The sequence below is a fragment of the Tursiops truncatus genome, chromosome 10 (assembly GCF_011762595.2).
Source record: "Tursiops truncatus isolate mTurTru1 chromosome 10, mTurTru1.mat.Y, whole genome shotgun sequence".
NCBI lineage: Eukaryota > Metazoa > Chordata > Mammalia > Artiodactyla > Delphinidae > Tursiops > Tursiops truncatus.
Window position 1 is genome coordinate 13,677,546 of NC_047043.1, and position 27,592 is coordinate 13,705,137.

Genomic DNA, 27,592 nt, shown 5'->3' on the forward strand with positions numbered 1-27,592 from the left:
ATTTTAACAACTGAACTGTGGTCAGAAGTAATCTGCATGAAAGTGATTGTAGGGATTTGCTTTTCGGACTACTGTTAAGACAGCTTTCATAAGCGTTTACTGTGTGTTTAATCATTATCTGACAATTCTTGAGAACGGGAAGGCAAGTAACAGTTTTCCTTGAGAGGATCTGACTTTCTGCTGCTCCTGGAAAGAGGCTACTTTGCAGTGGTCCGCGTACTGCTCTGTCCTTTCTTCCCATGACAACGCTCCCCTCCAGTGGACGTAGCTTCTGTCAGTTGGATTTCCTCTATGGAATGGTTGAGGAAGGTAATCAAAATAAAGACCAGGCGCTATGGAAGGGTCTCTACGGAGGAGTCTCGTGCCCTAACACCCTGATGGGCAGCACAGTAAGATCCACTGGGGCAGCTAGAAGGGGGTATGTAGACAGGCTCAAGAGCAGCACTCAGCAGCTCTGCCAGCAGGTTTCTACCTGACTCGACCATCCCTAAACCAACTACATTCTATTTACATCTCAAAAAACGTCTTTCAAGGACATAACTTTATGGAGAGAAATTTGCAAGATTCCACTAAGAGCCCAGGCACGTGACACGTAAGGGCTCTCTGGAAGCTTCGCTAGAAAAGAGGAGTGGGCCTGGCACCTTGGGATGCCCACACTGGTGCCGAATGTTCTATCCCCACCTGTAAACCCCGACCGGAGGTCCCCTGACTTGCTGCACCCCAAACCCTGAGATGCGTCACGCGGGCGGCAGCCCCTCGCGGGTGAGCTCACATTATGAACATTTGGTGTGCTGAGGCTTCGCCGCAGGTGCCGAGCTTTGGTGGAAAGCGCTTCTTTGACCGTGACTGCCTGCAAATTTGAAAAGGACATTTATTTTTCTTCCTCTGATGACAAAAGTAATATATGTTTATTGTGGAGGATTTAGAAAGTATAGAAATAAAGATCGTTTCAATCCTGCACTCCCTCTCCCCCCATATTTACAAAACTGTAATTGTATTGTATCTTTTTTTTTTTTTTTTTTGCTTAATTTATCAAAAGCATTCCTCATAACTAAAACCAGGAAAACTGCAGAACTAAAGACATTTATGGTGTGGACTTTTATATAGGTGGGCAGAGAAAACATGGATGAAATACCACTAACTATATATCTCACTTGGGAAATTACAATCAACTTTTATGCTGCTTGTGTTTCACTCGTGCAGCAGTTTAGGTGGGACTAAAGGAAGATTCTTCTGACAAACGCCAATCTTAGTCCTCTTGTTGTTCAAAGCACACTTTCCATTAACTTCAGCTACTGCCTCGACTGAATGACATCTCCTGTGCAGTTCCACTACCTAGTGGATTATTTTCACCTGAATATCCTGCTTTTGCCACAGAAGTTAATCTGGGTCCAAAAATTAGGGAGAGAATATGTGGTTAAGCACGTGGGCTTTGGAGTCAAGCTTTCTGGGTTTACATCCAACTTTGTACCCTTCTTAGCTGGGTCACCTTGGGCAGGTTGGCTAACTTCTGTCAGCCTCAGTTTTCTCATTTACAAATGGGAATTATGACAGTATTTACCTTGTAGGGTTATCTTGGAGATTAAATGAAATAATGTATCAATATTACTTAGGCGGTATTCAATAAAAGGTAGTCATTTGAATTTGTGTTACTATTTTGTCAAAGTAACTATTTTGTCTAATGAGAGGGCTACTCTCTACCAGTTTTTCTTCTCTGATAGATTGAGAGAGAAAGTGTTTGGGAAATACATTCATCTTTGTCCATTTGGGGTGAAGGCTGGTGATCTCACCCTCTGGTCCAGATGCTGCAGTTACTTGCCTGCCGGAGCCGTTCCAGGCTCAGGATGTTCTCCACCTGCAGCACGCCTCGCGTATACTTCTCGATGTACGTCTCCCCGTCTGCTGTGCCTTCGTTCTCACTCCTCGCTGCCAGGAGAGCCAGAGTCTCCCGGTCCTCAATCTCCTCTGTTGCCTAACGAGACAAGAAGGCAATTAGAATACTTTTACCTGAACAACATTTTTCTCAAAACGGTGGTGAGAAAATGATTTAAACGTTTTGAGATTTAATGCATTCTCCAATACTCACATTTTGATATTTTTTAAAAGTAATACATACTTTACCTTTGGTATGTTGGATACTATTTCATAGGTTACACCACAGGAATAAAATATATTCTTCAGTGATATTCTCCTCTTTAAACTCTGGGTGAAACTCTGGTAGAAAAGGAAAGCTGAATTAAGCGATGTGGAAAACAGAAGTTATTTAGTATTTTACAAATTGTAACAGCATCATCAATTACTACGTTTTTGATATATACACAACACTTAGTAAAACAGAAAAAAACTGAATGGAAAAATCCTTGTCTCCAATCCTGAAGGACAATAACGTCCAGCTGTTATTTAGGGATCAGACTGCAGGATTTGCAGCCGATCCAGGGTTTTCCTGTGGTTGCTCCTTTTTCCCACTTGCCGTCTTTCTACTTGGTCTTGTCAGGGTTTAATGAATCTATCCTGGCACAGTCAGAAGTCAACTCAGAGGATAAGTTTTGCTGACAGCACCTCTGAGATGAGATCGGGGGAAGCACTAGGATAGAGATTTATTTGGAGCCTACCTTTGTCCTGGTTTTGTCACTAACCCTCTTGGACCAGGCGCTTAACCTTTTTCAAACAATAAAATGTCATAACTCCACTGCCTCCTAAGATTATGGGCCACAAATCGGTCAAGGTGGAAAAGTCCTTTGGTGGATGACATTTACCCCTGCTATCCTCATACCCTGTTATCTTGGATACATGAGAATCAGATTATAACCTGGTAGCGATTTGCACAGCCACTGTATTAACACCCCAAAACACTACTTTGTGATAGAGAGAAGGAAAAAACTCTGTGCTCATGTATGAAACGGCACAATCGGGCCCCGTTACTACCTGTTTGTTGTAAATATTGGCTGCAATCCGTTTCCGTAACACCAGCTCCATAGCAGCCGGGTGGCTGAGCTGGACTGTGGTCTTCACTATCAGGTAAATCCGTTCATTTTGTGGGGTGACCCTATTCAAGTGAACGGAGTCATGCACCGAGGAGTCCCAGGAGGCTGTGGCTGAAACCTAGGGATGGGGGAAGGATGGGGACATGGAAACAAGACAACTCAGGTGGAGCAGTTTTATGTCATGCACTAGAAAGAAAATAAATGCCACTCTACATTGAATCACAGAGGTTTTTCCTCGCCTTTTTAAAAAAGATATTTATTTATTATTTATTTTGGCTGCGAGGAGGGGTCTTAGTTGCAGCATGCGGGATCTTTAGTTGCAGCACGTGGGATCTTTAGCTGTGGCACATGGGCTTCTTAGTTGCAGCATGCATGCGGGATCTAGTTCCCCAACCAGGTATCGAACCCAGGCCCCCTGCATTGGAAGCACGGAGTCTTACCCACTGGACCACCAGGTAAGTCCCTCCTTGCCTTTTTGACAACACACACATTCTATTTTTTAAAGTTCCCAGTCCTCTTTCCCAAAGTCCAGACCACAGCAGTTTAATGGGCAGAGAGGCCCACAGGCATGTGCATTAATCTGAAGCCCTTTAAGAGATTCTTAAAGGTCAGTTACCTCCTCATCACTGTGCTTTATGATGGGCAGGTAGAAAAACTGGCTGCCATGCTCCTTGGGGAGGATGGAGTTCACGCCCGATGCATGGGGGCCCACAAGCTGCTCATTGGCACTGAGGTCATCCGCTGACCAAGTCCAGGGCACAGAAGCAAAAGTGGGGGAAACAGATTTTTTAAGCAAGCATCCAAAATTTTTAAATATGGTTTTTACAGATGAAGTTTACATGTAATGCAATTTTATTGAGTTTTTCATTTCTGCAGTTGAAACAGTAACTCCACTAACTACAACAGCTTCTATCCTTTACAGAAACAACTCCAGGAGCCAAAAAGGTGCCTTTGTGACTCTCCTATAAATGGACTGAATATATTCTATATGTAGTCCTGGGAGCAAATATTTTCACTACATAAACACACCTTAGAATTTTGCTGCTTTCTGTCAATTCCTCCTTTAACGTAGTGTTAAGTTTGTGGTCCTACTTACATAACTTACACTAAATTAGAGATGTGAGTGGTTATCGCTTCTCGGCCTTTTGGCTCAGATCAAGTGTAGAGATTTGGATGGTTAAATTATCAATTTAGAAACAAAGTTCTGAGCACTTGGGAGAAATGTGAAGCCCATCTTTTTCCAATGTCCTACCCAGTGTAGGATTCACCCTTCACAAATCTCTGTATAGAGTCATCCAGTCTTTGCTTGTATAATGGAGAACCTCCAATAATGGGGAACTCACCACTTCATGAGGCAACGGTCTATTTCTAGGCTTTTAAAAAAACTGTTCATATGAAGAGCCAAAGCCAACCTCCTGTGTCTTCCATTCATCCATTACTGGTCTTCCCTCCAGAAGACAGGTTTTCAGGCTGTGCTTTGAGGATCCCAGGGGCCCTGCAGAAAGGCCTGCCAGAGCCTGCCCATCCCCAAACTCAGCAACTCTGCTTCCGTATTCCACACATGGGGTTCCATTCACAAGTTCATACTGACAATGGATTTTACTGCTAAAACACATTGAAAACCCTTGTTCTGTATTCGCCCAGGTTCAATCTAATTTCTACAGTAAAGGACAACCCTTCATGCAGGGTTACAGATGATCGTGTTCTAGAAACAAAACAAATGGGGGTGGGGTGGGGAGCAAAGGGCACCAGTCAGAAATGCAGATTCCTGGGCACCTGCAATGCATAAAGATTCAGATCTCTAAGGGTGATTACCTTCTCAAGTAATTTCCATGTCCATTACTGTTTCAGAGCAATAACTGCTCTCATGCCTTTGTATGCAATTCTCAATCTCTCAAGTGCTGTCTTTTTAAGAATAAATTTCCACATCTGTCTTCTAGTGATTCGACATGTCATGGCTTTATATATTTGGTTGGAGTAAAAATGTCACCTAAATATGGCATGTGCGTGATTAGGCAAGTGATTTAATGATCAAAATACTGCAGGTCTGATTAGATTACAAACCTAATGCAATGTGATAAGCCTTGGAATGTCAGGTTCAAACTTACCGTTCAAATCAAGGAAGAGAACAGGTATGTGGGTTTCCATTCCAGGTGGTGGGATCCTAAATTTAATAACAATATTTAATCATAACAAAATATGTGTTTTACATCTTGTTAAATAACCAAACACGACAGAGGCATGAAAGCAGAAGAGAACCACTGTGGAGTCAGATACAGGTTCTACAAATGAGATATTTTCACAGATCTTGTCAGCCTTCTTAACACAAATCATGGGAATTATGTGACTTATATAAAGAATTATAGTCATATGAATTACATGTAATTAATTGAAACACAGATTATTTGAAGCCTTTCTGAGAATAATTCTAGTGATGGGAAGAAGGGTTAGAGGAGGAACAGGGGACAGGATCGATTTGCCTCCAGAGCCCAGGATCCCATGCTGTTTCTTCTGGGCATTAGGACTGACTGATCAATCCATTGACTGACTGATCATTGTGGATGTAGTGCTTAAGTGCTGACTCTCTGTTGAGTCAAAATAAACAGGCAGGAGGGCAAATAAGAAGACATATTTTCTGCCCTTTTCAAGTATGCTCTGGAAACACCCTTCTTTCGACCCAAGATATGAGAATGTCTGGAGATCAGGTAATCATGTCCAAGGTGCTCATGCCAAGGGCTGGAGGGCTGTCTGTCTGACTCCTGGCCAGTGATAAGTGCTCGCTGGCTTCCTGTGAGTGGAAGATGGTTGCAGTGGGCAAGAAGAAGACGGAGGGGAGTACTAGGGCTGGGTGGCCCTTCCCTGGACAGCTCACAGTACTTAACATTTTCTGTGACAGTCCTGGCAGGTCACTTGCATGACCCGCCACAGACCACGGCACCATCGTCAGGCCTGCCCAGAAGGAAGGGCGGACTCACCAGTCGGCAGGCGCCCCGGGGATCCCGCTGCCCGGCGCAGGCACCAGCACGGCATTCCTCTCCTCCGTCAGCCCCACCCACTGCTCCACCAGACGGGCTTCCCGCTCTACGTCGTCCTCTGTCTTCTCTGTGGGACAAAACGAGGACATGAGCGCCAAGAGGGAGAAAGGACAGTTTCTAAATTTAAATCTATTTGCACTCAGTGGTACCCACAAGTGCCTTAAACATCCACGGTGTCCCAAATAGGGAATTGAGGCTTTGAAGTTTAAGACGGAGCACCCAGACAAGCTCAGAGAGGCTAGGACACTAGCCTAGCAGATCATAAACCCAGGAAGAGTGGAAAGAGCGTTGGAACAGGGATTAGAAGACTTGGGTTATTTTTCTAGTTCTGTAATTTTGGAAGGTCGTTCAACAGATGAGTCTTAGCTTCCTAATTTGTCAAATAGGGTTAATACAAGTCATGTCTACTTCAGGCACCTGTCAGAAGGATCAAGTGCAATAATGGATGTGACATTGCTTTATAAAACCACACATCATTTTATAAGGATAGAGGATTAAAAAACACCATATATTGCACTCTGCAAAACTAACTTGTTTTCCTTCATGCTTGTTATGAAAGGGATTTTATTTGATCTATTTTGCAATCCTCTTAGCCTAGTTCAACTCTGGAGTTACCTGGGCACAGGCAAAGTGAGTTTTCATTAGCAGGTTGAGTACACACATACACACACTGAGGCCAAGAGCAGAACGCGGAGGCAAGATGTTTTATTGGGGAAGGACTTTCGCCGACTTCTGCATGAAGTGGATTCACATTCAGAATATGTCCTTCGGTGGAGAACCAACCACACTGAGTGAATCGTTCACTCAGGATGAGAAACCGGGGTTTTACTTTTTGTTTTTAACTCATTTTTACTTATTTATTTTTGGCCGTGTTGGGTCTTCGTTGAGCTGCATGGCCTTCTCATTGCAGTGGCTTCTCTTATTGTGGAGCACAGGCTCTAGGTGCGCGGGCTCAGTAGTTGTGGCGCACGGGCTTAGCTGCTCTGCGGCATGTGGGATCTTCCCGGACCAGGGCACGAACCTGTGTCCCCTGTATTGGCAGGCGGATTCTCAACCACTGCGCCACCAGGGAAGCCTGAAACCAGGGTTTTAAGAGCAGATTTCTGCTCTAGAATCCAAGTGGCCATTGCCAGTGTAAACAAACTGAATCCTCGGAGCTGGGTGGTGGCGAGTGGACCTGCAGGCCGGCTTCAGGCCACCCAGAAGGAGCCAAGAGCATGGCTACCACCCAATGGTAGCCACAGCCCACCTGCCAAGTGTCGTGGCTTCACAAGTGACCCTTTAGCTGCTGTCAGTCCCAGGTTCTGAGCCTGGAACACCTCATGGGGAGATGTCGATATTGATGGCATTTGAATTCATCAAAACAAAATCTGAATTTAACGTTTAATGTCAGTTAACTCAAGTAATGAAACATTACTTTCAAATTCAGAGCCTGCTTAAACACTGTACACTAATGATTCACTAATATCTATAATTGTCATGGGGGTCAAAAAGCTAAGACACAGCAGTCCAGCTAAGGGAGGAAAACAGCCTACCACTACTGTCTAGAAGTGAAAAAACTACTCCCAGCCAAGAGTTTAATCTCACATACCTTTTTTTTTTTTTTTTTTTTTTTTTTTGCGGTACGCGGGCCTCTCACCGTTGTGGCCTCTCCCGTTGCGGAGCACAGGCTCCGGACGCGCAGGCCCAGCGGCCATGGGTCACGGGCCCAGCTGCTCCGCGGCACGTGGGATCCTCCCGGACCGGGGCACGAACCCGCGTCCCCTGCATCGGCAGGCGGACTCCCAACCACTGCGCCACCAGGGGAGCCCTCACATACCTTTTTTATTGCTGACTTTTTTAATCTGTTCATCTAGGTATTCTCGCCGTTTAATGAGGGCATCAGACCACCTCTCTCTCACACAGTTTAAGTCTTCTTCCTGGCATCAGGGAGGGAAAACATTTTCTTGTAGAGTGCAGATAACTATTTCTTTTTTTTAAAAAAAAAAAGATGTTTAAATTGATTAGGAAACTTTTCATTAGGAAAGGCCATTGAACATTGCCGTGTGATTAATATGCAAGAAAGCAAAGAGCCCTCAGGAACACTGCATGCTGATTGAGGATCCCATGACTCAGAAATCAGAGCCCCTGGATTTCCAAAAAGATAATTATACTTAAAAGCAAGAGAAGCTCAAACTACACCAGCTGTTGGATGAGTCTTATATGGTATGGGCGTGCATGTATGTGAGTTGTAGCTATTCGTTTGAAGGGTTTGTGATTCTAAGCAGAAGGACACCAGAAACACAGCCCGAATCACAAAGCAGCAAATGGAATGGAAAACGACAGGCATTTTCATCATTCAGAGCTCGATGGCTGGATAAGATGTATTTTCTGAAAGGCAAAGAATAGATCAGTGGAGAACTTTTCAAACTTGCTGCAAAGGTTTTACCTCCAACTGCTACCATGAGGCTAACCGAAAACTTCCCGTGCAAGAAGCCAACATGCAGTCAGCCATGCTGAGAACTCCCAGAAGCAGCCGCTGGACTCAACTGTGAACCACGTGGCAGCAAGCGCACAGACAGCCACAGGACGTTAGTTAATGGCGTTGCTGAGATCCAAGGGGATACTGGTATCTCCCCTACCATGTGTTTTTACTTGCTTGTTTTCTTTCTTAGTAAAATTATGAGGTGGGAAAGCCACCTACCAATTCTATTCAGGATGCTCTTTGACTTGCCTAATTCCGGCCTAACCCTTAAGACGTTACGTTAAGAGCAGACACCTGAGAACTTCTGAGGCTTTACCTACAATGGACCCACATTTTACTTATAGGAAGGCACACCAGGAAAATATGCTTTTAAAATTTATGTAGAGAATCAGTACAAAGACTGGGAACCAACCCAGAAAAGTTCATCTTGGTTTGCCACCTTGACCATTACTGTTATCCCACATTCCATGGACAGTAGGCCAGTCAGCCCTGACTAGGTAAAACGTCACGTTTGCACATATTTTTTCTCCCCTAGATTTCCAAAAAGAGATTAAAGCTCAGAGCTAAATTCTCCAGGTTATGAATAAGATTGGCCTTAAAGAGAGAAGAAAACTGGCTAAACAAAACCATGGGCTTAAAATGTCGTCAGTTTTCCTAACCGGCAAAAGTCTTTAAAGATACAATGGCACGTTAGAACAGTACTACTCTCTTAGATGTAAGGAGCTAACTGCAGGTTCACATAGGAAAGACAGGTCTACTTAAAGGTTATGGATGATAACTACAATTCGTAAGATCACCAATTTAATACAGCGAGAGTGGTCTTATTAGAAAGGCTTTACGAGCCAGCAATTTGAGATGGCGTAGCAGAAGTGCAGCATCTGCTTATAAATTGTGAACTGACGGGGAAATCTATGGAAATAGTATTGTATCCCTGATTACACTGAAAGCAAATCAAAAGCGAGTGAAAACTGCCTATTCTTGCTCTCCGGTCCTCCCTTCCTCCTCCCTGCCCTCGGCTTTGCGAATGCTGGCCATTAGCAGCAGCTGTGCCCCATGCCACAGGATTGACAGCAGCAGGAATACCTGATAACTATCCATATCATCACCATCCTCATCATCTCTCTGGGAGGGAAAAAATAAACACAAAGGACATGCATTTTTTTTTTTTCTCAAACAGCACATAAGGAAAATAAGTCTTTAAGCTTAACACACACATTACAATGGATAGCACACACAACATCGGCATAATAAAACATTTAACCGAATCTCAAAAAGCGGATGTAATTCACTTGTCCATAATTACTTAAAGAATTTAAGATTTAATTTTTTTCTTTAATAGAGAAAGCAGTCATTTAAAAATGGGAACGCTCTCAGATTCTCTTAGCTGGGGGTTGGATACAACCCCGCTGGGTCAGGCCTTATGGCACCGTTATGCAAACAGTCGCTATTTGTTTCTGGGTGAGCTATTTGACTGAGATTTAGAATGGGCAGAACTAGAAAAGACTTGAGGGAGTCTCTTGGTCCACCTCCTGGTTTTAGCTGTGAGGCAGCTAAGGCCTGAAGGATGAAATGACTGAAACCAAGGTTCACACAGATAGTGGCAGGGTCAGGACTGGAGGCCAGGTCTGCGCCCTTGTCCCTGCACCACACCACTGTCACTGTGAAATCATCACAGGGGAAGACCCACCGGGAAGCTAAGACTCCACGTACAGTCAGCCCTCCTTATCTGCAGGTTCCACATCTGCAGATTCAACCAACCACAGAACTTTCCTGATCGGAGGGCCGAGTGTACTAGGCCATTTTATATAAGAGACTTGAACATTCTCAGATTTTAGTATCCAAGTGGGGGAGGGTTCTGGAACCAATTCCCCCAGATACCGAGGGAAGACTGTAGAAGGTTCTGTATACTGTACCACCGCAGTAAGAGCACAGCCCAGTATTTTGAATACATGGCTCTATCATTATCCACTGTTGGATATGTCAGTATCCATGCCAATCAGGTGAGAAAAATCAGAACTGTCCTAAACCCATGGCAACATTTTACAATAATTACATAAACTAAACATTTTGGCAAAACATTTGCAAAACAAAATCATCGTGTGGGAATAAAAAAAAAGGGTTTTAGTTGAGACAATTTTCCTTAGAAACAAGAATAAAGAGGGAACTCCCTGGCGGTCCAGTGGTTGGGACTCTGTGCTCTCACTGCCGAGGGCCTGGGTTCAATCCTTAGTCGGGGAACTAAAATCCCACAAGCTGTGCAGCCAAAAAAAGAAAAAAAGAAAGAAACAAGAATAAAGAAATCTCCATTTGTAGAGAATATCCATCTCTATGGAGGCAGGTTCTACTCAAAATGAATACTGGGTCATGTAACAACCTTCTTTCATTTTTCTACGGTTATTGGAGGGTTAATATTAAAAAAGGAACTGGAGTGGCCTAGTCAGACAAAAGACAAACTTTTTTTTCAAATGCCTTAAAAAATATAATTACATTATTTTCATATCTAAGTATACTTCAAAATATACTGCCTTTTAAAAGTGCTTTAAAAATACTGTTAAGATTATTCTCTGTGTAGACTTTAAAATAAACTTTAGTTTTAGTTTGGTAACCATCATTTTCATTTGGATAACTCTAACTTCAGTAGTAAGCCCACTACTGAAATAATTTTTCTCAAATTAATTCCTCCTATTAATGAATAAAGTACAAACAGCTCTAATTTATCATTATCTTTTAGGCTAAGAAGATACTTCTATTCATCAAAAACTAGCTTGAGCTTTCACGATGTAGAACTGTTGTGACATCAGCATATTCTGGATTGGCTCAAGCTACTGCATCAAAATAATTCTTTTTTTTTTTTTTTTTTGCGGTATGCGGGCCTCTCACTGTTGTGGTCTCTCCCGTCGCGGAGCACAGGCTCCGGACGCGCAGGCTCAGCGGCCACGGCTCACGGGCCCAGCCGCTCCGCAGCACGTGGGATCTTCTCAGACCGGGGCACGAACCCGCGTCCCCTGCATCGGGAGGCGGACTCTCAACCACTGCGCCACCAGGGAGGCCCGCATCAAAATGATTCTGAAGTACTATGTCAACAACAAAAATGGTACTGGACATGACCTTGAGCATGGCAGCAAAGAAAAATAAAAGCTTTAAAACAGTCACAGTTTAAATTTGCATGACAGATACTATAAGAAGAGCATTCAGCACTGGGGGAAGGCAGATATTTGAGAGCTCAAATTTTGACAAAAATCAGTTTTAACTCAAGAGGTATAGCTGTTTTTAAAAGTGCAAATGATCAATCCTTGCAATGTTCATCAAACAGGAATAGTCAGCCAGTTGGTGATCCATGTTCATAGGTCATAATTCACACACACAGATTCAAAGTTTTATCTAAGATCAGAGATTTATTAAGCCACAAAATTTTATGGCAGAAAGGGACCTCAGAGAATTATTACGTCTACCTTATCATTTCAGAGGAAAGAAAAGGGGAACTCGAAGTTTAAATTACTCAGTTAAGTCAAACAAAACTTAAGAACCCAGGTCTCCTCACTCCAAGTCTGTGCTCTCTACCAGGCCCTGCAGTTGCCCCCGGGGCTGATGGCCAAGTCGGGGACAACCCAACTTCCCCTCCACATACAGCGAAAAGTCTGGTGGAGAAGCCTCCCTGGAAACAGCAGACTCCAGCCTCACAACTCCATTCATACTCTTCCCAGGCCTTGAGTCGGAGGCAGTTCTGGCCTGGGATGAGGAAGGCAGTGTCTGACACAGCTGTGCCTGCCTTACGGCCCAACAGTCCAAGCCAATGTTTCAGTAAAGTCTTTGTTGCCATGAAGCCAAAAGGAAACTGAGATGGAAGATGAACCCTTCTCAAGATAGGCTGGGCTTACGCCCAGACTCTACAGAGAAAAGTTTTCTCCCCATCATGACAGGGAGTGTGTTCCCCCTCATGTGTGGCAGTGAGAGAACCGGAATTCAATGGTCTGATTCTTCCCAGTCCCTAATTACATCTGATAGTAAAGTGGGGACTTGGTGAGGCACATGCGTTCTTTCAGGCCCCTGGGGACAAGTTCCTGATCTTACAGTTTATTGTGACTGGTAAATAAGATGAATTCTTAGCTGGTTCCATCTTTTAATTTTTTTTTTTAAGTGAGAAAAGAAGGTTTAGCAAAAGGAGATTTAATGAACAAAAAATGATCATGAGGACAACTTTCAATTAAAAAGTAAAGCTTTCAGAGAGCTGGTTAAGTATGCCAGTGTATGGGGGCAACTTTCTATTAATAAAAGTGGATCAGGCCAAAGCCAGCAATATCAAACACCCAACATAATTTGGGCCAGATATAAAATAAATCCTGCTTAAAGTAAATGAGCACTGTAGCATTGATGTGTGTTTATAAATAAAATTATTATTAATCGGCACTAAGCCAACACAGTAATTTAAACCTAGCAAAAAGGCAACGGACGGAAATATGGATGGGGTGGCGGAGGCCAATACGTGCTTAAGGCAAGGAGTTCAGTTATATTCCTGAACAGGTCTCCGTCACAGATCACTGACCACCTTAATTCTACACTAACCAATCTTTGTTAAATACTGTTTGCAATCTGTTGGTCTCACCTGGTAACTGTCCAGCCCTCTCTGGAGCTTGGTGGACCTGGCGGTCACGCAGCCAATGGAGATGGACAAGATAGCTTCGACCATGAGTGGCAGTGTCCCAGAACGCTGGACAGGCTTCACTGTGACTTGCACTCTCCGGGAATGACCCTGCAGGGGCGGGGGTGTGATGCGGAAATGGGGGCCAGGAATGGGGATGGGGAGGGATGGATGGGGGAAGAGGATCAAGGAAGGGGAAAGAATTAGGGAACAGAGAGGCAAATAACTAGAAAATTCCAGAAACTGTAAGAGTGGGACAGAGAGAAAACACAAAACAAGCAAAGACAAACCTAGTACCTGTCTGAGTTGAAAGACACCCCCTGTGTTGACATCTTTTGCCTGGTGAAGCTCCACAGCGGCGTACTCCCCCAGCTCATTCAGCTCTAGTATGGAGATCCACATCTCTATTCTGCGAGTAACCTCGTTCCACCTGCAGAAACACGTTCCAACCAACGACCATGTCACTGTCCGGGACATTATTAGCAACAGGAAGAAGGCCCCAGTCCCTGAGCACTTACTATCCGTGAGGCACTGTGCTATGTGTGTCACATAGATTATTTTCTTGTTTAACACTCAACACAATCCTGTGGTATGGGTTCTTTTCATTTATTTTATTGATATATACCTTATATGCAGTGAACTGTCCCGATCTCAGGCGTAGACTTGGAGGGATGGTGACAAATGCATACACCTGTGCATACACCTGTGCATACACCCGCCATCACCACAGCAGGTCTGCTCAGGCCCCTTCCCACTCAATCCCCACACCACCTGCAGCAGCTGTGTAACCTCACAGACTAGTTTTACCTGCTCTAGAATTTCATAGAGATGGAATCATGCCGTAGTGTACTCTTCTAGGTCTGGCTCCTTTGATTAAGAACAATGTTTGTGAGATTCATACACAATATGGAAGAGTGGGACAGAGTCCTTTTTTATTGTTGAGTAATATTCTATTATATGACTAATAACGCAATTTGTTTATCAAACATTCTCACACTGCAGGACATCGGGTTGTTTACAGTTTGGGGGATATCATGAATAGAACTGCCATAAACATTCATGTACCAGGCTGCTTATGGACTTATGTTTTCATTTTTCTTGGGTAAATACCTAGGAGTGGGATTGCTGGGTCACAGAAGAGGCAAATGGTCAACTTTAAAAGAAGATACCCTTCTGTTTTCTTCTATAAGCTTTATAGTTTTATCTTTTACATTTAAAGTCATGCTCCATCTCAAATTAAGTGTTGTGTCTCCTGTGAATTAAGATCAAGGTTGTTTTCTTCCATAAAGGTACACAGATGTTTCCGTCTCATTTGTTGAAAAGACTTTCCTTTCCCCATCGAATTTTTCCAGGGCCTGGTAGTTCCTTTCACCATTCCCATTCACAAAGGAGGAAACAGGCTCAGAGAGTCCTTGTTCTTCAACCACTGTCCAAGGGTGAGCCTTGACCCTGCGTCTAAAGCCCTCAGCCAAGCACAAACCTGTCATGCAACGTTCTTGTCTTAGCATGAAGGGAATCGACTTCCCAGACAGAGCTGCCGTTCCCGGTGCACCGGTGGCCCCACACTTCGATGGCCAATGCTCCATCTGAAATGAACTCCAGGAATTCTTCCGTTACACTCACCACGTAGTCCTGGGATACGCGGGGGAGAGGAAAGGGTGACAGGAGTTAGGCAGAAAGGAATCTGTGAAATTTCCTTTTTAACTTTCAGCTGTATACAGAGTCATTTCAGAGCACACTAGCCTGATCCCAACCTTAAAACCATTGCTGCTGTTTCACAGAAAACCGCAAAGAAACCAGAATATTAGATGGGAAGTGATATTCTGAGGTAAGTTAACTGAACTCCTTTTTTTTTTTTTTTTTTTGCGGTGTGTGGGCCTCTCACTGTTGTGGCCTCCCCCGTTGCGGAGCACAGGCTCCAGACGTGCAGGCTCAGCGGCCGTGGCTCAAGGGCCCAGCCGCTCCGCGGCATGTGGGATCTTCCCGGACCGGGGCACGAACCCGTGTCCCCTGCATCGGCAGGTGGACTCTCAACCACTGTGCCACCAGGGAAGCCCTGAACTCCTTTCTTTAATAAATGAGGACACTGAGGAAAGCAGCAGCCCCACATTGCACTGCTTGTTGGCTGCAGAGCTAAATCTGTCCTCCCTTCCTCCTGGTTCACTCTCTTTTCCCTGGGACCACTCTGACTTTCAGACAGAACAGACCAATCAGCACAGCAAAAAAAAAAAAAAAAAGGAACTTCTGATTGTTCCTTGCTATGGCTTAGAAGATCAAAACAGAATTAAATTTTATACGATTATCTCCAAGATTCTGCACTTACTCTTAAACCCTCCCACTCCAACTGTTTGTTGTGAAATACAAACAGATGAGCATGAGGAAACGGGTGCCGAATAGACGGAGCAGTGAGGCATCACCTGGAACAAAGCAGCAGGCGAGGAACCATGTGGACTTCCTTCCCATTAGTGGAATCTCAGGTGACTCTAATTTCTCGAAAGGGCTGCGCTGTATTGGTTTAACCTTATACTACCTAACTTCTTATTTTATTTGGAGACAGAGCCAGAATTTTAAAAGGAAAATAAACTTCATGACCAATTAGCACAAACTATGCATCTTAGAGGTTAAAAAAAACCCCAAAAAGACCCCAAGGTTGGGCTTCCCTGGTGGCGCAGTGGTTGAGAGTCCACCTGCCGATGCAGGGGATGCGGCTTCGTGCCCCAGTCCAGGAAGATCCCACATGTCGCGGAGCGGCTGGGCCCGTGAGCCATGGCCGCTAAGCCTGTGCGTCCGGAGCCTGTGCTCTGCAACGGGAGAGGCCACAGCAGTGAGAGGCCCGTGTACCGCAAAAAAAAAAAAAAAAAAAAAACCCAAGGTCACACAGCGAGTCCAAAGTCTCTGAGACTAGCATCTATTAAACCAGTTGTTAACTAGGATGTACTTAAAATCCAGGTTTCATCCTTCTAAATAAGCAGCTTTTTGGATCCAAAGAAAGATGGGGAATATTTAAAAGAGTATTCAGAGAACCATAACGACAACAACAACAACAAAAGATTAATAAAGAATTGAGAAACAGACTTGGTGAATACAGGTAAAAATAAAAAGTGGGCTATTCTCATCAAAATAAAGACTTGACAGGGGACTTCCCTGGCAGTCCTGTGGTTAAGACTTCACCTTCCAATGCAGGGGGTGCGGGTCCGATCCCTGGTCGGGGAGCTAAGATCCCACATGTCTTGGGGCCAAAAAACCAAAACATAAAACAGAAGCAATATTGTAATAAATTCAATAAAGACTTTAAGAATGGTCCACATCAAAAAAGATCTTTAAAAAACAAATAAATAAAAACTTGACAGGGACTTCCCCAGTGGCACAGTGGATAAGACTCCATTCTCCCAATGCAGGGGGCCTGGGTTCGATCCCTGGTCAGGCAACTCGACCCCACATGCGTGCCACTACTAAGGAGCCTGTGTGCCGCAACTAAGAGGCCCGCCTACCACAACTAACACCTGGTGCAAGCAAATAAATAAATATCTTAAAAAAAGAGAAATCTAGCCTTTCAAAAAAAAAACCTTGACAGACTTTACATATGGGAAATTTTATAGGTGGTGATATGGATTTGTCTTCTAACTGTAGAACCAGAAAGAATAGGCACCATTTCGAAAAGAAGGGGTCTTGAATATCTATAGAGAATTGCCCAAAGAAAAACAAAATTACACAGAGGCTAGAGTCTGGCTGTCAGAAATGACTGGTTGGCAGTCTGATATGAAAGACAGGAAGAGTAGCTGATGTCACAAAATAGGTCCAGCCAATATTCACCAAATATTCGCCTCTCTCATTTTGTATGATCTTTAAAAGCTCATACGGGACTTTAGAATGCTATGCTTAGAATTCAAAAGAATGAAAGATATCTACAGCAACTTATATGGTTAGATGCTCACGTATATTAAAATAATAAAAGGCAATTCTGCAATCTGTAAAATGTGATCACATTTTTGTAAAAAGCTTTTTAAAGTTATGCATGCGTGACGGTAAGGGTGTGTATCTCTGGCCATTTATGTGTATGAACATATGTTTGCACACACATAATATGCAGCAAATTGTCACTGGTCATCACAGATTTCAGGTAGAGGTCTTTCAGAGTTTTTTATTTTATTTATTTATTTATTTTAAATTTTATTTATTTTTTGGCTGCATTGGGTCTTCGTTGCTGCGTGTGGGCTTTCTCTAGTTGCGGTGAGTGGGGGATACTCTTCATTGTGGTGCCTGGGGTTCTTATTGCAGTGGCTTCTCTTGGTGCACAGCACGGGCTCCAGGGGCATGGGCTTCAGTAGTTGTGGCGTGTGGGCTCAGTAGTTGTGGCACACGGGCTTAGTTGCTCCACAGCATGTGGGATCTTCCTGGATCAGGGCTCGAACCCATGTCCCCGGCATTAGCAGGCGGATTCTTAACCACTGTGCCACTAGGGAAGTCCCCAGATTTTATTTTAAACACTTTCAAACGATCTGAATTTGTATTAAAGTACGTTTTGAGGTTAAAAAGCTCAATAAACCTATTATGTTTATGAAACATTCATATGGGAAAAAACTCTAAGTTACAAGTAGACTTTTGAACTGAGCCGTGGCCGGTTGTCTCCCAAGTAGCTCATTTTGTAATGGCATTTGTACCTTACAGTGAGAGAAGGTCACAGTATACTGGGCATCCTTGGACTGTGGGGAAGGCACCTCTGGGTCCACTACTGGGGCAGCCACTGTGGATTCACACTGGTCCCAGAATGTGTATTGACAGAAGACAAAATTTGAGAGGTTTAAGGGCAGCCCAGTTGCCTCTTTAATTTTTACCTGGAGAGAGAAAAAAATGCAAATATAACTCTCATAAAGAAAACAAACTATGCATTCTTTTCATATCCAGCTACCTCAAATTTAAGAGTGGGTGATGAAATAAATAAATCAGTCATCCATTTGACAACTGAAAATATTTCATTAAGGGTTACCTACTTGTAATGAAATGCGTACCATAGTTCCATAACTACAGTATGTGAGCATGATGACAAATGCACACACCCCTCTCAAACTTTCCTAATGACTGAGTTTCTGACACAGCTGTGACCTTTACTAGAAAAGCATGATTCACTAAACAATATGCACTCCTTGCATGCCACATACACAGACTTCTGAAATTTCATACAACTGTCATCAGAAAGTGTGCTGCACTTCTGGGAAAAGTACTGTCTGTTATTGTATTTATTGACAGAAAGTTTAACTTTTACCATCTTCTATGAAAAACTCCTAAGATTTTCCATAAAATTGTTTTGAATTGAAAAGGGCATTTATCTGAGCCTTCCCAGCCCTGCCCTCTCACCCGGCATGTCAGTTTTTTGACTCGGTGAATGATTTCCCCGCTGCTGTCTACGACTTCAAGACTCCCGCTTTCACTGGAGTTCTCCGAGGAGTCATCCTCCACCACGCGTTCCGGGACGGCGCCTGTAACTCGCATCACTTCCACATGGAGACGCCCGGCAACCTGGGTCAAGGAACCAGAGTGCCGTGGGGTTAAAAGACATCCCGTGGACAATACTGACCTGAGGTGGAAAGCATGCTACAACATCTCCGGCGAGCAGCTCCACTGTTATTGCTGGGCCACCTCCAGCAACGGGAAGCTCTCAGTACTTCCAGAGCCAGCCCACTCCATCGTCTGCCCTGTAATCACCCTGCCTTACTTTGAGCCAAATTTGCCTTTGTACCTTGCCTCCTGGAGTCATTTTCATTCTTACCCGTCTTCTACAGAATAGCCCATGAACAGCACAAAGGCAGCTATCACATTCTACCTGGAGTTATCTGTTTCCCTCGTTCACATATTCATTCATTTACTCATTTGATCAAATACCTGGCATCATGGGAACACCACGATAAAAAGACACAGGCTCTGCTGTCTGGGGACTCACAGTCAAGTGGGGAAAGACACAGAATTAAAAACGCAGTGTAGGGGGCTTCCCTGGTGGCGCAGTGGTTAAGAATCTGCCTGCCAATGCAAGGGACACGGGTTCGAGCCCTGGTCCAGGAAGATCCCACATGCCACGGAGCAACTAAGCCCGTGTGCCACGACTACTGAGCCTGTGCTCTAGAGCCCGTGAGCCACAACTACTGAGCCCGTGTGCTGCAACTACTGAAGCCCACGTGCTCTAGGGCCCGTGCTCTGCAACAAGAGAAGCCACCGCAATGAGAAGCCCACGCACCGCAATGAAGTGTAGCTCCGTGCGCAGCAACAAAGACCCAAAGCAGCCAATAAATAAATAAATAAACAAACAAATAAGTAAATAAAAACCCAGTGTAAACTAGCTGCTCTAATAGAGATACGTGCAGGTTGTTAGGAGATAAATTTATCCACTCAACAAATATTTACTGAGAGTCGAGTGTGTGCCGGGAACTGTACTAAGTGCTGTGTTTACAACAGTAAACCAAACAGTCATGGCCACTGGGCTCATGGAGCCTCTCCCTTACCCTCTTGGGGGCAGAGAATGAGAATGGAAGTGACCCTAGGGCTGGGAGAAGGGTGAGGGGGTGAGACCTACTCCAGGAGGAGCGACAAAGTCACCAAGTTATAAGGAAATAGTTTCTTTGAGACTGTTTTTCTAAAAAAAAAAAATAGGGGGGGGGGCGGGGGAACTTAAGTTTCCAGATTATCCTGGTGGTTCTCTGCACTGGGCTAGTTTAGCAGTGTCTCTCTTATGGCTGGTTTCACAGAACTGATTTAAGGATAGGAATGACCCTGACCTTTGCATTCTCAGAGTGTGGTAACTGGCCAAGTTTTCTTTGGCAACACAGTGTTAGGTCGTAATGAACGGACTTGTGAAGGGGACACATGCTCTGGCACTGCTGTGTCATCTTACATAGTGAGGCTTATTTTTAAAGGTAGCTCAGATCTAACTTCCACAGAGCAATTGGCCCTGACACCCAGGACCTGAGAGAAATTAGTTGACGGTGTTTGACAAGTGAGACAGATATGGAGGAAGGAGCAAGAGAAGGGAAGAAAGGAAATATGAGAAAACGTTAGAAGACAGTGGCTCTTAAGCTTTTTTCCCCCAACGTTTTTTGAGACCCTAATACATTTTTAGTATAATTTCAGGGGATTAACGAAATACTCAAAGCCCACATGAACCCTAGCTTAAGAAACCCTGACTAGGGACTCAGCCACTAGATCTCTTTGCCATAGGAGTTGTGCCCATTTTTAACATGGGAAAAAGCAACTTAGCCCACTATTTTCCTAGAGCATAATGTCCACAGGTGGGTTACTATATGTGGAATGTGAGCTGTGCACTTACACATCACAACTGGGAATCTAGGGTCTATTTTCTGGGTTCCCTTTGGGCAGAATGGCACCCTATTCTTAGTCTGTTCTAAGAATCACAAAAAATAACTTAGTATTTCCAAGTTTGCATGTTATTGAAGGATAAGCTAGGAAATAAGGATGTTACTAAATTTAAAATGAAAACATCAGTTGATGAAGTGGATAATATAAAAAAGTTTGAACTTGAACGTTTTCTGAAATGTTTCAGGCTGACAGAAGGCCAATATAATGAAATAAATGAAATATGGGGGCATTTTTTTTAAAAAGAGGAGGTAACAGTGGGATGCTTAAGCTTGTTTTCTTTGAATATTTTAGAATTTCAAAATAATCCTCCCAAGTTGTATGTTGTAAAGACCACTTAGGGCCAGGAAGGAGTTAAAGTGTACTACAGAGGTGAGAGATTCAAAGAGAAATCAATATGGGGCACAGAGCTGAATCTGGTTTCCAAAAGCTTTCAAATTTGATTAAAACAAAGAAAATACTTACGAACCACAAATAAAAAACATGTTCTAATAATCTTTTAAAACCATGCCTTAATTTTGATAGTTTCTTTTGATATTAGTAGAGAAAGAAGAATGTGATCCTGATGCTTCACCCTAGTTTCTTGATCTACCTCAAGAACAGAGCTTAAATCGAACTAAAAAATAAAAAATGGACTTGAGCTCGGTGCTTTGTGATGACCTAGAAGGGTGGGATAGGGAGGGTGGGAGGGAGGCTCAAGAGGGAGGGGATATTGGTGGTACATCTATACATATAGCTGATTCACTTCGTTGTACAGCAGAAATTAACACAACATTGTAAAGCAATTATACTCCAATAAAGATGGAAAAAAAAAAAAACCAAACTTGAACCATGGCCATTTTCTCAGAGGCTGGCTTGTCCTTACCTCCCCCTGCTGGCTGATGATAGGAACTGCATACAGAAGTTTCACATCACAGAACAGACACTCCAAGAACACATTAGCCACGCCAATTAGGTTGTGATTCTCTTGGGCTTCATAGAAAGGGTCACCTCGTTTCCCGTAGAGTCGCTTTGTCTGAATGGTAGGAGAGGCGGGGGGAAGGAGAGTAGGAAACAAAACATCAACTTAAACAATACTATTTAAAACCAGCATTTTTAAATGTTTTAAAAAGAAAGCACTGGGCTTCCCTGGTGGCACAGTGGTTGGGAGTCCGCCTGCCAATGCAGGGGACGCAGGTTCACGCCCTGGTCTGGGAGGATCCCACATGCCGTGGAGCGACTGGGCTGGTGAGCCACGATTACTGAGCCTGCGCGTCTGGAGCCTGTGCTCCGCAACGAGAGGCCGCGGTAGTGAGAGGCCCGCGCACCGCGATGAAGAGTGGCCCCCGTCTGCCACAACTAAAGAAAGCCCTCGCACAGAAACGAAGACCCAACACAGCCATAAATAAATAAATTAATTAATTAAAAAAAAAAAAAAGCACTTATCCAAATAAATTAAAAAGAAGTAAAAATAGAATCATGTCACACGAATAAAACAGAACTATCCCACGGGAGGGGCTTGTTAAGTGACATAAGGGCAGGGAGAGCTCTTCTTTGGCTACAGCCCCACCTATCACACCCTGTCTTCCCTATCACACCCCACCTGCAAGGTTTCATTCCCTGTGCTTTGCCTCATTTCCTTCACTGAATCTTTTTTCCATTACTAATGTAGAAAAAATGGATCATGCTTTCTAGAATTATTCTTAGCATCTACCTAGCCATGAACACAGCTAGGGGAGCATGAACACATGCTAATGAATACAAAATCCACACTGGCTTCATTTAAGCTGATTGTTAACAGCACTGACGAAACAGCACAAGTTCGCTTTGTCCTACTTCACCTCACTTGAAATGTAGCAGCAACCCAATAAGAACATGCTATGTGTTCTCTTCATTTAGTTCCTATCTGTGTGGGGATCACATGTTTTATGACCGATCCAACTGATCCTCTCAAGGTCACTTTAACTTTACATTTCTAATATAAATGTCCCAAGTAGCACGACAGATATTCACTGACGCACATATGTGTGTTCTGACGATTAAATCACTTATATTCTTGTCCTTTTAGCACAACCAAAGCTCCTTTACATTTTGTCCCTCTTACCTCAGGAACCTTCTCCTTCCATTCTTGATAAAGGTCTCGCATATCGATTAATTTATTCTCCAGCTTCTCGATGGTCCACACTTGGGTGCTCTTTCCCTTCCTCCTCACTTGAATAGCTGGCTCGCTCACTATGGCTCCTCTCTGCAGAATGAAGGAAAACAAAAACAAAAAACAAACATAACGCATCTTGTTATAACTCTTTTGGATTGTTGAAGCAATATGTATTATCATAAAGTAGAAAGTTTGAAAAGAAAAAACACATAATGTATACAAAAGAAGATGAAACCCTATCACCTAGGGAGTATTCTGGTTTATTTTCAATCTTCTTTGTATACCCATGCACACACAGTTTATTTTTATCACAGTCAGAACCAAACAAATATACAAATTTCCTATCCCAATTCTCTCTCCACAGTTCACCTTCTTGTGTGGTTAAATATTCTTCATAAACATGATTTTTCATAGCAACACAGCCATCCATTATAGGGATGTACCACTCACTTGACTAATTATTCTCTTGGTCAACATCATGGCTGCTTCAAATTTTTGCTATTACACAGGCCACTGTGATAAGTGTCCTGGTACAAAAGCACATAAATGTTTATGAACACGTCTATAAGTACAGATTTAGAATAAATTTCTCAAAGGAGAACTAGTTGGTCAAAAGATTAAAATACAAGAAGACTGACGAGACACTCTCTGACTCGTTTCTAGCTCGCTTGCTAGAGGGAAAAATGAATGGATGAAAAATTATTTCTTCCAAAGTTTCTTCTTAAATGAAAATTTCAAGTTGAAATGACAGGAAACTTCCCAATGGCTGCAAAGAATCCTTCTGTGTATGAAAAACAGGTATCATATGAGTCTTCCTTTCTCGAAGAATTCACTCTCAGAATGGTACTATCACAAAATATACACACATTCCCCCATTTCAGGAGGCATTTATATGAAAGAGAAAAGCAGGAGGAATTACTTATATATATTTCTAGTTTCAATGTTTTACTTATTTATTCATTCATTCATTCATTCATTTTTTGGCCATACCAGCAGCTTGTAGGATCTTAGTTCCCCAAACAAAGATTGAACCCGGGACCACAGCAGTGAAAGCACCGAGTCCTAACCATTGGACTGCCAGGGAATTCCCCAGTTTCACTGTTTTAAAGAAAGCATTTAAATTAGCAAGGCTTTTAGCCCCCAAAATTCTCATATTCCGATCATAAAATACCCAAAGGCATATATACCCAAGATCTCTAAAGGATGTCTTAAAAAGAACAGACCCTCTGGCTCACATCAGGGTCTCCTCACGGATGTTCTGTGGATGCCAGGTTTACGTTCCACTTACAGCATCTACTGTTGTACCTCTTATTCTCATCTTCTTTGAGAACATTCTTACCTTTCTATTGGCACTGAGGTTTGCAGCAGGGATCTGCAGAGTCACCTGGTAGTCGGTGAGTCTGCTCATCTCCTCGGCTAAGAAGTTAGCCTCCCTCACCAAGGTGTTAGCTTTGACCAGCTGCTCCCGCAGTTTTGCCAGGCTTTGGCGGAAGAGTTCATCCCTGTGGCACAGCAGAAAAGGACATGAGAATGTCCAAAAGAAAACGGCAGTCCCGTTTCCAAGTGAGTCATGTTGTTAGAAAGTAGTAGAAAACTCTCAAACAATTGTTTTTCAAGCTATTTTTGCCAATTCACCTCTTATCCTCCTCTCTTCCCACCAGGTTTCCGTGAGCTCTCCACTAGTAACCACAGATGAAGAGCAAACACGTGGGGTGACTTAACTTCAAACCATGTTTTAAATTATATAACATTTGAAAACAACTAGATTTTGATATGGTAATGCACACGTACACACAAAACCCAATAAAGCAATCCTTTAGGAAAAAGAAATGATTACGACTTCTGTGTGCTTTGGGGTGGGCGAGATCTGGAGCCAGTAAGGAGAAAGTGTTTTACGTGATTTCTTCAGTTGGTAAAAGGTGAGAAGTAGGGACTTCTGTGGCAGCAGAAATTCGTTTCTCAACTCTACACAATAGCACTTCCTGATAAAAGCTTCTCTAACAGCCTAACTGGGTCCGAACCCTATTATATGTTTTCCCAGCCCCACATCTTTTGCCTCAGTAGCCTTCATCATAGTTACAATTTTTCATTTATTTGTGTAATTATTTGACCAATAATGTCCGTCTCCTCTACGAAGCTGTAAGCACCCCCAGGGCAGGGACCATGTCTTTTTTGCTTGTCACTACACCTAAAGTGCATGGTCCATCATAGGATATGCGAAAATTACCCACTGAATGAAATAAAGGGTACAGCTGACCCTTGAACAACATGGGTTTGAACTGCGCAGGCCCACGGAGATACAGATTTTTTTCACTGTGATCCATGGTTGGTTGAATCTGTGGATGTGGAATGCAGATATCAAGAACCTACTGTAAAGTTATACTCGGATTTTCGACTGCTTGGAGTGTCAGCACGTGATAAACGCTCAAGACACGTCAGGCGCCATTATTTTTATTACAACACAGGATAATGGGCTATCAACAGACCCGGGTTCAAACCCTGGCCTTTTCATTTACTTAATGGGTGAGTGAGGGAAGGTATTTAAAATGATTGTCCAAGCTACAAGACAGAACGAATAGTTCCCACGGCTTGGTGCCGCTGGGAGCATTAAATAAAATAAGCAGCATTCCTAGACTGTGGTAAGACCCCAACAGAACTCAGCAATACTTATTGTGGTTGTTTTTCTTACCGTTTCCTCCACCACTACCTCAGTTCTGATATAAATGAAGTCACAAGGTAAAAAAAATTCACATTTAGTAGACTTCTTAACATTAAAATTGCATTTAAATGGGTTCCAACATAAGAGAAATAAAAAACAAGAAATGGTTTTATGCTGAAGAACTATTCAAATGTTCTCTACTTTAAGACCAGACCGTGGTATTCTAACTCTTGGTACCGTTTTTATTAAAGGGTAAGGGGGCAGGTGCAATCTTTAACAACTAACATCACAGTAAACATACTTAGGATAAATAACATCTCTGAAAGGAAAGGCAAGTGCTAACAATCCAGACACGGGAGTAAGATTTCCCTCTTTGCCAGGTCTGTCCCGCTTTGACGTGCCTCACGACCGCCTCGCCCAGGACCCCGAGGCCTTGACTCTGGGCCCCTCCACCCCCGTTCCCCTTCGTACCTCTCCTCTGCCCACTGGGTCACTTTCTGCTGAGCTGTCTGGCTGCTATAGGCCAGGCGGTCAGGGCCGCTGCTCTGGGGCCGCCTCTCCGGGGACAGCTGCTGGCGGAGCTGCTCCAGTTCGCGCTCGTACATGAGCCGCTGCTCCTCAAGGGCGCTCCTCTTTTCTTCCAGGTACTGTTTCTCCAGGACCTGAACCACATTTTGAACTGGGTCTGGTGAGCCAAGAGACAAGGCGAGGTGCCTTCAGCGGTGGCTACAACAGGGAGGCCGTGGGTGTTCCTGAGGGCGAAAACCATCCCCGCCCCCAGAATCGAGCCTTTCAATGTGCTGCCTGTGAGCGGCCCGAGAGGCCCGGTGGGATGAAATCCTCTCCACTTCCTTTTCCTTAACATTTTAGATCAATGCCCTGGGGGGAAACATTCCTCACGTCTACTATGTGACTTTCTTCAATTTGATGAGCTCGTCCTAATGTTTAGATAGACCACTCAATTGCAAAAAGCAGATGACAGGGGAAAGGGGGTTGGGATTCTATCCACCGAGAAGAAAAACTCAATGAAAGCTAAGACAACTTCAAAGACAGAGCCACATGAGATTTGATTTTTCTGATAGTCACTTTTTAACGCTCTTCTAGCATTGGTTTCAGCACATGGCAAAGGGTCTGTATTTCTGATTTTAGCCACAAATTTATTACTTCTGAATTTCTCTAATGTGAGAGGAAAATTACAGATCACAGCATGTGTTTGAAAACACTGATTGAGTATATGGTCTGGCAATTTCTCAGGTGTTAATGGTCAAGAAAGCAATTCACTTGCAACTATTTCTGATTTTTTGCGTTTGCAGATTGAGAGATCACCAACACACAGGTGGGTGAACAGGTATTAGAAATACTAATGGGTCTTGTTGAAAGGGGCCACGACTGTGACGAGTGGTGGCTGTGGTGTAGGCAGGACTCGGTCCTAAAGAGCTAATTGGCTATGGCAGGACATTAGCTTGGTAACAACCAATGGCCTGGATGTAATGGAGAAAGATTAAGGAAGGCACTGACCACATGCACAAAAGAGAAAGTCATGCTGTCTCTAGGGAAACAGTATGTTAGACAATCTGGATGGTAAACAAAGAAATCACCATAATGGTAAATATTTCCCTGAAGTACATGGGACCTAGGAGATGTGTTCGTATTCTCAGACTAGCCTGAGACTCACACACTTGCTTATTATTCAGTGCTGCTCATGTCGTATTTCTATAAATTGACTCTCATTTTAATTTCCAGGATAAGAGAAGGAAATTAAGAGGAATTTTTACATCACCTCATGATAGCTATTGACTGACTTTACCAGAAGACCCTACCAATTTGTGAAATCAGCAGGTAAATTTTAGTAGTTTTCTATATGAGAAGAGGAAAAGAAAATAGCATGTTAGCTTTAAAAACAGGGTTAAATAATACAAAACAGAGTAGAAAGTACTTTTAAAAATCACTAGATACACAGAGTATACGTGAGTTGTTTTAAGAAAAATGACAACCACAGCAGCAATAATAATTCTACTGGCTGCCGGCTACATCTCAGGTAGAGGCACTATACGCTTTGCATGCATCATCTCATGAAAACCTTGCAACAAACTTAAGGGTGGATAGCGTTCCCATTTCAAAGATGAGACAAACTGGGACTCAGAAAGGTTAAGTAGCTGACCTAAGATTGCACAACTAATAGGCAACAGAACTGGGTTCTGAACTCAGATCAGAGCTAATTGTCTGGAGTAGGAAATAAACTTAGTAATAAACTGTACTCTTACCTCCAATGTTTTCCTCAGAATTAGTACTCTGTTAAAGAGTAGATTTAAAAA

At 43.3% G+C, this 27,592-nt stretch overlaps 1 protein-coding gene across 1 annotated transcript in view; it reads right to left on the reverse strand.

The window, feature by feature from the left end:
- Nucleotides 1-27,592, reverse strand: part of KIF13A (kinesin family member 13A) — a 215,783-nt gene that overhangs the window by 14,166 nt on the left and 174,025 nt on the right. Inside the window, 18 exon segments of the mRNA XM_073810392.1 lie at nt 773-846; nt 1,816-1,972; nt 2,122-2,214; nt 2,926-3,102; nt 3,601-3,725; nt 5,093-5,148; nt 5,960-6,086; nt 7,839-7,938; nt 9,567-9,605; nt 13,087-13,233; nt 13,420-13,552; nt 14,603-14,754; nt 17,784-17,957; nt 18,478-18,639; nt 21,350-21,499; nt 22,568-22,708; nt 23,958-24,120; nt 25,749-25,962. Of these exon segments, the coding sequence (XP_073666493.1) occupies nt 773-846; nt 1,816-1,972; nt 2,122-2,214; nt 2,926-3,102; nt 3,601-3,725; nt 5,093-5,148; nt 5,960-6,086; nt 7,839-7,938; nt 9,567-9,605; nt 13,087-13,233; nt 13,420-13,552; nt 14,603-14,754; nt 17,784-17,957; nt 18,478-18,639; nt 21,350-21,499; nt 22,568-22,708; nt 23,958-24,120; nt 25,749-25,962 (2,384 nt within the window).